The sequence below is a fragment of the Pelmatolapia mariae genome, linkage group LG9, assembly GCF_036321145.2.
Source record: "Pelmatolapia mariae isolate MD_Pm_ZW linkage group LG9, Pm_UMD_F_2, whole genome shotgun sequence".
NCBI classification, from domain to species: Eukaryota; Metazoa; Chordata; class Actinopteri; order Cichliformes; family Cichlidae; genus Pelmatolapia; species Pelmatolapia mariae.
Window position 1 is genome coordinate 16,692,172 of NC_086235.1, and position 12,083 is coordinate 16,704,254.

The following is a 12,083-nucleotide window of genomic DNA, read 5'->3' on the forward strand; positions in this document are numbered from 1 at the left end:
TGTATCAAAAAGAGAGCAAAGGACCGGTCACATCACCGCCATGCCAAGGCACACAATGCCTAGTGCAGTGTAAGCAGTTGGGTGATCAGAGAGCCAGGGCTGTGGTGTGTGGAAAATGCTAGTGGAGGCAGACAATGCAGAGGTCCGAGGCCTGACCAGCCCTCAGAGGGACAGGGGTCGCCTCACTGCGACAACAGCCCCTGTCTCCCTCCCTTCTTTTTCTTTTTGTGAGCTGCCACAGGATGGGCTCAGGGAGGACGGTGAAGTTTGCCCTGTGCGAGGTGCTGCAGTTTGCAGGCCTGTGCGTGCCACTCTTCATCGTCATGCAGAGGTTTGCTGTCATCGTTGCAAAGGTCAAAACATCAGCACAACCCCCCGGAGACGGCAGCACTGCCTACTGGTTGATCGTGGCCTCCTCTATTGCCTATGTGACCTCCACTGCCCTGCTGGTCTGGGTACCCCTGAAGTATATGGTCTTCATGAAGAAGAAATTTCTCATAGGGAGGAAGAAGTGGTAAGTTTCTCAGACATGAAGATTGAGAACTGGTCCTAGTTGTGTATGCTCAGCAGCTGGGATCCCAGTGCTGTCCTACGGGACCGAGACATGATCAGCTGGTTTGAGGCTGAACTGGCTTGTGACTGGTTTGGACAGAACTTGGCTGGTTAATACCAGGCTTTAGCAATTCCTGTCATTGACTTTAACTTCCTCCCTTGTTTTCTTAATTGCCCTTCTTTTGTCTTTATATCAGGAGGCCAGTGACCCTTGTTTATGTGATCCTATCCACATTACCCTGCTTTGCCTTTCTCATTGCCAGCTCTGAGGTACAACACCCAACAGATTGTTTGTCACTGCTTTCATTTGTTATATCAGGTTTATCTCTGCTCTGATCATGAACTTTGACCTGTATGTTGCAATACTTGTAACATGACTCAACCTGTAATTGTAGATCCTTTGTAGTCATGTTGGGTGATTGTGTTTATACTCCAAAGAAGTTGCTAGAAACTTAAACATATATCTATTACAACATTGTGTTTGGGAACATGGTGTATGACAGGAATCACAGTATTACTGAAACAAATGTGATGAGCTGTGAGAATCCTTATGGATCTCAGGAGAGGACTATCCAGCCTTATGGATAAGGAGCTACTGATAAGCAGCTTGGTTCCTCTTCCTGTCCATGCTGTCCTTGTCAAATCATGTCCACGAGGCACATTTTCACTTCCTAACTGGCTACAGCCCAGACCTTATTTGCCCTTTTTTGTGGCATTCTTTAAAGCTCAAGCAAACCTTTTGACCTTTGCTTATCTAGTGGCTTCAACATAAGAGCCATAAATTCTGCTAAGATGAGCAACTTGTCTGTTTAGGACTGTGTCAAATGCCCTCGCTGCAAGTGACAAATCCCAGAATGTTTATTACCATTGAGGTGAACCAGTGGGCTCTGTAAAGATTAAAAGTGAGTAAATAATTACAGTACTCAGTCAGGCTAACGATTTTACGGTTGTTTATCCAGGTTCAGATAAATAACAACCTGAAACATGATACATTCACTGAGCTCCCCGTGTCACTAGTCCTCTTCTCGCTCATCTGCATTGACGTTGTGGAGAGGATACGACACTGCAGGCTGACCGGCCAGGGTGAGCGCAGCTCTCTCAACACATTACACAAATCACTCTTTGACTGCTGTAGATCCTGAACTTTCTGCTGCAGACTTCTATAGTAAAGCAAGCTGGGTTTTGCATTGCAGGAGCTTGGAGGTAACTGCAAACACACTGTGAACATTTCTATACGTCACTCGAGCAAAATGAAGAAATGAGCAGGATATTTCTTTGGACTGCTTCATTTCTCACTTATCCAAAATGAGGAAATGAGCAGGATATATTTTTACATTTTTCTGAAGTCTGACATGGCAGAAGTAGGGAAATACATTTTCTTAAAAACCACATGATAAAACAGTTCATATGAATTTCTTCAAAGCCCAAATCATTTGAATGAGCAATCTCTTGATTTATTGCCTCTGTCTAAACAGCAGATTAATGTTTATATCTGTGAGCCACATTATTTGTCTGATAGCCTTCAGCTGTGTCTTTGTAAATCTGGGCCAACACCACTTGATGATAAACAGCTTAAGTAAATATAATCCAAGATATTGTGTTTTCTTTTTCTTCTCTCCAGCTAATGACACCGAAAGAGATGCTGACATCCCCTCCACTGTCCTCACACATGTGGAACAGGTAGCACCAGTAACACCTATCACCCCAGCTGTGCCAGGGCCAGCTGTGCCCAGGCAAGGTGTGCCCACTCCTATGCAACCAGGAGCAAACCAGCTCAATGACAGGAACCAGAACGGAGCAGGAGCTCGACCAGAGACCAATGGGACGCTACCGGGCATACCAGGTAACAATGGGAGGCCATATGGCATGTCTGGATTGAGTCAACCATCAGGAAGCACCACACCGTACCACATATCTCCCTATGCATACACTGGGCCTCTGAGATTCCTGTGCGCCACTGATGCCCGTGCAGACGTGTTTGTGGACAGCTTTATGTTCTGGATGGATACGGTGGAGATGGTGAGAGTGGCAGGACATCCTCTGGTCTACTACTCAGGCTGGGTGTTTCCCATCTATATCTTCAGCTACCTGTCATGCTTGCGTGTGGTGGTCATGCCCCACAGCCCCCTGCTTTCCTCCCTAGGAGTAGCCCTGCAGGATTTACCCTTCTTCTTTGTGCGCGTTGGCCTCATTGCCTTCTTCGGCTTTGTCACGCCCATCCTCTATCTGATGAAGAACTTGTTGGTCTCGCTGGCCTTCATCTACTTCAACTTTATGACCAAGTTGAAGGTCTTCAACACAGAGAGGATGTTTTTTTGAGACCAGCATTCAAGGGCAAACAAGCTTTTCCTTATTTTCTGTCATATATACACTAAATACTGTCACAACAGTGGGTGCTCATTTTAAACAGCCAAATTTGTAGATGATGGCTTCAGACTGTTCTAAACACTCTGTTTCAGACAGCTTTATGTCTTCTATGGCTCTCCATGGCATTGTAGAGAGTCCATATCACTTATATGATCATCTCAGGCACTTAGCTTTGCCTGTGAGCACAGAAGCCCCACCTACATGCTGTTTAAACCTTTGGTTTATAAAGGGCAGCCAATCAAAAGGAAACTGGCTAAACAAAGACTGAAATGAGATTTATTTTTGAACCATGTGTCATGCACAGCTACTCAACTGCCTTAAAAGAGGTGGTTAAAGCAAAGGTTTGACACAAACACAGAATCTATTAATTCAGATGGTGGCTGCACCGGCACTTCTTAAAATGAGTCAAGTAATAGGTTAAGTACTAAAAGAACAAAAGGACTTCTCAAGTAGTTATTGCCAAGAGAGTTCATACCAGATGTTTACACCAAATAACAGGCCGAGCATTGAATATATGATGTTTTAGTGAGGAGTAGAAGAACAATATGTAATATGTCCATCAAATCTGGCATCACGCTTAATAAAAACCTGTTTAACTAGAAGACAATTATTGAAAAAGCTAAGAAAAAATCTAGCTCAAATGTTCAAATTTATAAGACTGAGATTAATATATTGTAATTTTCAACCATTTTTCTAGATTGTGATGCCACAGTGATTTTCTATTATTACGCCTAAGTTTTAATGGTACAAATGGTACTTAAACCTTGGTATTTTTTAAGATAACGTAATATTGGATAACTTACAAAAAAGTTAATTCTCAGACTTCATGATGGATTCACAATTCACAGCTGGTGCAGTCAAACCAAGTATGAATTTGTGCATGTGACAAAATGCATGATGGTAATTTTCACAGGCCAAAAGGGAGCTCTTAGGCAATGGAAACTACATGTCGAGTGACTGTTGTCATGTTATGTCCAAATATACTTTTTTTTTAACCAAGAATGGCACTTTGGTAATGTACCTGTAATGTAATGATTTTTCTACAATCATAAAGTGCGGTGAATATGTAAAAGCATAAATTCATGTTGTTTATATTAGGTTGTTTTTTTTGCTAAGTTTCTATACAAAAAGAAAAACTGGTGTGAGATTGTGTCACTGATACATATATTTTGGTCAACTTAATAAAGAAACTCATAAAATATGTTGCAACTTGACTTTTTGATGCAGACAAAATTCACTGGCACTGACCTCCCATGTATGTTTTTAGGAATTTTTTTAAAACTCTGCTTAAACGTTTTTCCTTGTAGTTCATCTGTTCTTTTTCCAAATCCACAAGAGCAGGGGTTTCCTGTTATTCTTCTGCAAAAACAACTTCATCACACACAAGAACAATGACAGGGCAGTCATTGTTCACTGAAACAATGACTACACTGAAAAGTGTACCGTAAATTAATACAGCACTGACACAACACTTTTGTGACAATTATCATTTTCGGAATAGACAAAGCTGCAGAACCAAAACAAATTAAATAAAGTAACACAAGACATTAACATGAAAAAATACCAATAGCATACAGTAGGTACTATATTTTAATGGCATAATGCCCACTACAGTTTACACTCAGGTTCTTGGACAATAGCAGGTTTTGTAATTTTGCTTCCAATCATCAGTATGGTGAGTTTTAAATCAACCAATCAAGATGTGACTACAATGCACACATAAAGAAAAATAATGTAACATTTTTTTTAAATCCTCCATTTGTTGTTTAGGGTTTAAATCCCATCACATATGTTTTTGTCTCTTATATCCACTCCTTTGATATTCCTATCTAGCAGATAGTAAGGACATTTACCCACTACACATTTATAGGGCATATATTTGACTTTTTGTGTTCATCTTCCTAAAGTTGTAGTGGTGTCGGGGTTAGCACCATTGCCTCACAACAAAATGGGTTTGAATCCACTGGCCACCTAGGTCCTTCCAAGATTGAATTCACTCACTGTTCCTGCAATCCGCATTGCAACCCACCTCCATTATATGCTCTTCACGCTACTTATAACTTACCGTGTAAGTTAATAAGTATTAATGGGAATTCTTGCAGTTTGAGGCCAAAGTGGCCATATTGTCCCTCATTTCCCCGAATAGGGAGCAGGATTTCCTCTTGTCATATAAGTCTGCTGAAACGTATCATCGCTGTACTGTTCACCAAAAGCCTCATGAGAAGTGCTATCCTGCAAAACCCATCACATCAGCAAAGTCCAGCAAACCTCATTATACCCTTGTTTCCTCATACTTGTTCTGCCAAATCTTCTGACATCTGAAATATCTTCAAATTTGGTCTTGTATAACACAGTCTGTGTTTCTTTAACCATAATGCAATGGCTACTTCAGAACAGTTACAAAACAATGACAACGGCAATATCTTTACCACAAAATCCCTTGGCAAATTTAATCTCTTTTTTTTTTTTTTTTACAAACATTTAAACATCTACCTGACCTTCAAAGTTGACTTTCATTTTCTTGATGAATGGAGAGATCGGTTTGTTTCCCTTCTTGCCTACCCTGCCAAAAAAGTCTGCAAAAAGCTTTTAGACCTTGCAGGCATTTGACCAGGTGTAAATGACATGATATTTTTCAGGGTGATTCAGAGGGGAAGTTACTGTGTCTCTGTGTTACCATTCCTCCATGTCACACACCTTGGCACGTACCAGACCCCTGTGCCCTTGATGGGAAATTGGGAAATCTCTCTTACAGCCTCATTCACCACTAACAGCAAACCACACACTGAGAATAACGTTACCCTATTCAAATTCTGCTGTGATCCTTTGTGTCCTTCAAGACCTCTGCATCACTGCTAATATAGGCACGTACCTCAGATTTTTAATTTTTTAATTTTTTTGGTGGATATTAGGCATTTAAATGAATTTAAATATATCTATATATGATATACACTTCACCTTCACTGGGTGAAGGTGCTGCTGGTCTTTGGTCTAAAAGACCAGGACCTGTACTTAAACTGGGGCAAGTGCAATGAGAGAAATGTCATGATCTTCAAAGGTTCAGGACTTTGGAGTCACTGGAGGATACATGGGACTCAGGGTGACCACTGCTGAAAGGGATATCAAGGTAGAAATTGTGGGTGCAGCAACCTACAAAGGCTAAAATGTGCTTTAGCATTGGAGGGTGTCTTAATTTTTTACCATATTGTGCATAATTTCTTCATGCTTTAAATATTGTTGTTAAGTATTTGTATTTGCAAAAGAAGAAAGATAATTCAGAAATTCTGATTATTAGTTAGTACCACAAGTACTGGCAGTACTAGTAGAACTGGCAGTGAAACAGCCCCGGAGTATGATGGAGCCACCGTGCTTGGCAGAGGATACAGTGACACAGTGTTCTTAGGTTTGAATAGGGTTGGGACAGGCTCCAGCTCCCATGCAATCCTGAATTGGATGAGTAGAAGAAAATGAATGTAACTCTGTAACTGAGTAGTTACTGAGCATTGCAGTCACCAGAGCACTGGAAACTTTTATGCACTTATGTGCCTCTGGATTTGGCGATGATGCCCTGGGTTCTGTCGGCTTCGGGTTGCTATAAACTTTCTCTGTTTTTCTGTTTTGTGTTTCTTTGTTCTGGGTGGATTTAAGGATAGCAGCATCCACTTTGTCAATAATCAGTGGATTGTGTTAAAAAAAAAAGAGATATATTTTCTTGTCTCTCAGAATGCTTTGTAATATCTCTGGTGATTTTATAATCCTTCTTCTAACATCTAGCTTTTATCATCCATCTATTTTTAGTCTGTTGTGTGTTTCATGTCTTGATGTTGTTGTTTTTATAATATTAAGTCAAACAGACTTTGTATATATGTGTGTATGTGTTTATTTATTTATGTATGTATTTATCTGTCTTTTTCCGATATTAAATCTACAGTAAGGCCTTCAACTGTTCGTAAGTTAATGGTAAGGCAGAGTTAATTGTAAGGTTAAGGTAGAATACTGTGCTACACAACAGTATAATCATGTCTGCAGTGAGTAGGAGATGCTCTGTATCTCATTGTACATGTGTATAGTGACAATAAACGGTATTCTATTCTATAAGTCTTGCACCACCTCTCATTTCTTTATAATTTGCTAGGAAATGGGAAATAGGTGCCATGATCTACTTAAGGTACTTCAAAGTTATGGTGCCAGAAGGTAGACCTGGTGGATTAGCTTACAATTTGGGTGCTTATTTTTTTAGTTCCATTAGTTTGGTTCAGTTAGCTGTACCTATAAACATCAGCATAGTAAACCAAGATGGTGACCATTAGCTTGTTAGCACTGCCACTGTGAGCATGCTGTTTTCATTTGGCTTGAAATACTACATAATGGCAAAATTCCTGCACACTTGGTTCTCTTTGTTTATGTTTAGACAGATACAGAAGGACAGTACCACATCGGCATGATCGTGAATTTGGATGAATCATTTAGGTAAATATTAGGAAAAATACTATAAATACTGGCATTTACTAACAACTGCATGGGTGAGTCTAATACAGAGATAGTCTCAAACACATAGAACATTCACGGTACCAATACTTATTTTCATTAATCACAGACGTTAAAATTAAACGCATTATTGCTCAAGAATTTCAAGTGAATAGGGCCTGTGCTAAAGAAGTTTGGGTTTTTTTTATTTGGTATGCCCCATGCACGTCTTCAAACAAGAGAAGGGGTTTTCCTCCACTTCAAGGACAGAGACTTAAATCTGTTCCAGTAAAACATTTTCTCATATCCATTTCCTGTAAGCGTCCCTTTGTAATTACAACAGAAGATCCCTAAACTTATTTTGTTTACACAGTGCTACAAATTTGTTGTGGGGACTCACGAAGACTGGCAGGGTGCCAGGTCATAAAAGCCAAAGAGGAAATCTGGTTCCTATCATCAGCGAGTTGAGCAAGGTGAGTAGTAGGAGTCGTGTTGTAATATACTTCTAATGTTAAAAAACATATACTTTTCTCTGTCTGTAAAGATTACATTTCATAAATTATTGGTTATTGCTTGCTAGCATTCCTAACATCACAGATGCAGCACTACAATGAAGATAGATTGGCATGAATGATCTCAATATGGAGACACACTTTGTGTGGATGGATGGCAAAAGCTTCATATACCATCTGGGCTTTAGGGGAGCCAGTCCCAACACTTCTACTTCTTTAATTTCTATATCAGACATTTGACACGCACATATGAATATTAACATACTGAAAATAAGCCAACAGTATATTGTGTACAGCAGTTATATTTTTGAATCTAATCCTAAAACTGAGTGCAGGATTTGGCTGCAGGATTGCAGGATTACTTGGAGTCTTGAAAAATGGGATACCGGAATGTGGATAGCTGTTCGTCAAGGCACGGCTTCATCTGTAAAAGAAGTATTGGTGCCCGATGACAATGACAGTAATTTGAACCAAAAATGTCAAATTACAAATCTGTTGCCACCAATTTGCACTCCAGTTCTTGTGTAATTTGGCATACCTCAGTCATTTTTCGCTGTTTCCCTTCCTTAGGAATGACGTCTTCACGCCATCCTTCCACTAAGACTATTTCTGATGAGGATTCACCGAACAGTGGATGGCTCAACAAAAGGGCCAGATGTCTCTCTCAAATCGCGTGTCTTTGCTGGATTTTCTTCCTTTTTCTTGAGAATATGACTCTCAGATACTGTTCATCTGTTGTATACAAGTGGTTTTTTTTTTTTTAGATCGACCACTTCTTCTTTTTTCCCCACACTTGTCCAGTTTTTTCAAATTGTTTAAAGAAACACACTGCAAATTCCTTGTAGCTTAACAAGATTTATTGTCTTAAATTTATCCAGATTATCTGTCCATCTTGTTTTGAACATTACAAGCTAGTTTCCAGTCTCATGTCTTAGATGATTAGACTTGTTTCAAGTAAATATTACTTTTTGTTCTTATTTAGTCTGTATATCTAAAAATGAACCATTTTACATTTATTTCAAGCAGAAATAGCTTTCAGATAGAGTTTAAAACAATTTTTTTTTCTCAAAATAAGAAACATTCATCTTTTTCCTTGAAATAAGAAAGTCAATCATTGGAAGGTATATTTATTTCAGGTTTTTAAAGCAAGGACATCGTCAAGGTTATATTTTGTCATAACATAGACACTGTTTCTGAAATTGACTGGGTAATATGACGTAAAATCAAGTAGGTTTTCAACATCAGTCAGTTCAGTTGCTTGGGCAAGGTTGGGAATTGCAATTTCATAGGCAAGAATTTTAATCTTGTTTAGAGAATATATGTCTATTATTTCGTACTTAGTTACCAGATCTTAAAAATAGTTGTTTTACATGCATTTTAGGTAAAATTATCTCACATCTTCAAAATAATTTTTAGAAGGAAAAACTTGTTTCAAGGTTTTCCAATAACTACTCACATTTGCTGTACCAACACATTTATTCAAAATTCAGTGCAACATCATACAGTAATATTATCCCTGTGACATTGTTGTCTTTGGTTATTTTTCATACATTCAACCTAAGAAATTGGAACAATTATATGTTTTTTTGACAGGCTTCTAGTAATTTAAAGAACTGGTTCTTTGCTATATTGCCAGTTATTTGTAGACAACACTGTTCTTTTACAGTAAGTTTGGTGCCTTTTTAATGCTTTAATGACTCTTAGGTCAGTATTTAGTATTCCAAAATCAAACAAAAGCATACCTCTGAAAATGGTCAGGTACAAAGACTGAACTGACAATGAGTGAAAAAGCAGCCAATGTCCAAAGAAAAACTTTGAAAGACCATCAGAAAGCCTGGAGAACTGTTGCTCAAGACAACTTTTAACATGACAGGAAACTCTGTCATGGCAACTTGGTAGCAAAATATAAAGAAACAAGAGGTGGCTAAATGCTTTTGCACAGTACTGTATTTATTGTGGCATTTCAAATTTAAGATATATCACTGCTAAAACTGTACATTTTGCCTCCTTTGCACACATCATTACACCGCGTTCCAAATTATTATGCAAATGATATTTTTCTCTGTTTTTCCTAAACAGTCGATTCAAATGACAGTCAGCATAATTTTTGTGTCATCAACCATTAGAGTATAATTCAAATGTTACTGATCAAAACTCCCAATGAAAACAGTATGTTTTTCAAAAATAAAAAACTTAAAATGCACTGTTCTAAATTATTACGCACAGTTTCAAAACATTTTATAGGTTATAGAGAATTAAAAATGGTCATTTGTTGAATTTGCAGCATTAGTAGATCAATTTTACTGAAATCAAAAGCTATTTCAATCAAAAACATCTTAACAGGTCAAGTAGGACCCCTTATTTGATAGCAGCTTTACAATTCTTGCATCCATGGAACTTGTGAGTTTTTGGAAAGTTTCTTCTTGAATGTCTTTGCACGATGTCAGAATAGCCTCCCAGAGCTGCTGTTTGGATGTGAACTGCCTCCCACCCTCATATTTTTTTGCTTGAGGATGCTCCAAAGGTTCTCAGTAGGATTGAAGTCAGGGAAGAATGGGGGCCACACCGTGAGTTTCTCTCCTTTTATGCCGATAGCAGCCAATGATGCAGAGGTGTTCCTTGTAGCATGAGATGGTGCATTGTCTTGCATGAAGATGGTTGTGTTGCAGAAGGCACAGTTCTTCTCTTTCTACAATGGAAGAGAGTGGTCAGTCAGAAACTCCACATACTTTGCAGAGGTCATTTTCACACCTTCAGCGACCCTAAAGAGGCCGACCAGCTCTCTCCTCGTGATTCCGGCTCAAAACATGACTCCACCACTTCCTTGACGACACAGCCTTGTTGAGACATGGTGGCTGTCCACCAACCATCCACCACTGCATCCATCTGGACCATCCAGGGTTGCACTGCACTCATCAGTGAACCGGACTGTTTGAAAATTAGTCTTCATGTAGTTCTGGGCCCACTGTAGCCGTTTCTGCTTGTGACCATTGGTTAGGGGTGACCAAATATAAGTGCACAACTGCAAGTCTCTAGAGGATCCTACACCTTGATGTTCGCAAAGCTCCAGAGGCACCAGCAGCTTCGAATATCTGTTTGCTGCTTTGTAATGGCCTTTTAGCAGCTGTTATCTTAATCAGATGTATTTTTCTGGCAGAAACCTTCATCATTGTGCCTTTATCTGCACGAACCCATGTGTGCTCTGACTCAGCCACAAATCTCTTACATTATGGTGATCACGCTTAAGTTTTTGTGAAATAGCTAAGGTTTTCATTACGTGCCCAAGGCATTCAACTATTTCACGCTTTTAAGCAACAGAGAGATACTCTTTCCTTCCTATATTGCTTGAAAATGGTCTGCTTAATAATGTTGAACATCCTTCTTTAGTAGTTTTTCCTTTAATTGGGCTCACCTGGCAAACTAATGATCATAGGTGTCCAAGATTGATTTCAGTGATACAAAGAGTCCTGAGACACAATTCCATCCATGGGTTTAATTGAAAAACAACTTTATTCTTAGAATAGAAGAATTAGAAGAATTTAATCTTTATGACACTTACACACAATTTGCATAATAATTTGGAACTAAACTTCTGCTGTCTTCATTGTGGTTAAATAACTAATTGCATTCGCCATAGTTGGACTTGATGCCCTCATATTCTTCCATATACAAATACACAGGATATGTACCCCTGCCTGAGATAATCCACCTCTGACAACAATTTATACTTACACAAAAATCTAGTCTGACTGCCAATAGATACCAAAGACCTGGTCGCCTACACAGAGCAGAACGAGCACGCAAAACAAAAAAGGTTTGAGAGCAGAGGCAAGCAGCATGGAAAACTCAGATTTATCAGATAAACCAAGGATTAAGACATATAGTAAATGTAAAGTTAAGGTTATTTTAATTTAAAAAAATCTTTAAAACTCTATTTAGTGTCATGACAAGTGAGCAAAGTGCAAAGCTACCACAGTCATTCTTCATTCTGTATGACTATTGTGTTCCTGACAGAAGTTCAGTTTTAACATTTAAGAAACTTATCTGGATCTATATCTATTGGTCTAAGCACCATAACTTGGTGTTTCTGCAGTTTGGAACCAAAGTGGTCAAAGTGCCACTCATTTCCCCCAATAGGAAGCAGGATTTCCTCTTGTCCTCTCTGTCTTCTGATTGGTGTCATTG

The 12,083-nt window shown here is 39.0% G+C and overlaps 1 protein-coding gene across 1 annotated transcript; it reads left to right on the forward strand.

Annotated features, from left to right (window-relative positions):
- The first annotated feature begins 242 nt into the window (after positions 1 to 242).
- On the forward strand, positions 243 to 4,011 carry LOC134634646 (transmembrane protein 236-like). The gene is made up of 4 exons (XM_063483962.1): positions 243 to 514; positions 750 to 822; positions 1,512 to 1,635; positions 2,174 to 4,011. The coding sequence occupies exons 1-4, from the start codon at positions 243 to 245 to the stop codon at positions 2,869 to 2,871; spliced, it is 1,167 nt and encodes a 388-aa protein (XP_063340032.1). The 3' UTR covers positions 2,872 to 4,011.
- Positions 4,012 to 12,083: the final 8,072 nt, after the last annotated feature.

Coding starts and splice junctions, on each gene's coding strand:
- LOC134634646 (XM_063483962.1), top strand. CDS start 243: ATGGGCTCAGGGAGGACGGTGAAGTTTGCCCTGTGCGAGGTGCTGCAG. Junction 823..1,511: donor TTCTCATTGCCAGCTCTGAG/GTACAACACCCA, acceptor TTGTTTATCCAG/GTTCAGATAAATAACAACCT. Junction 1,636..2,173: donor CTGCAGGCTGACCGGCCAGG/GTGAGCGCAGCT, acceptor TCTTCTCTCCAG/CTAATGACACCGAAAGAGAT.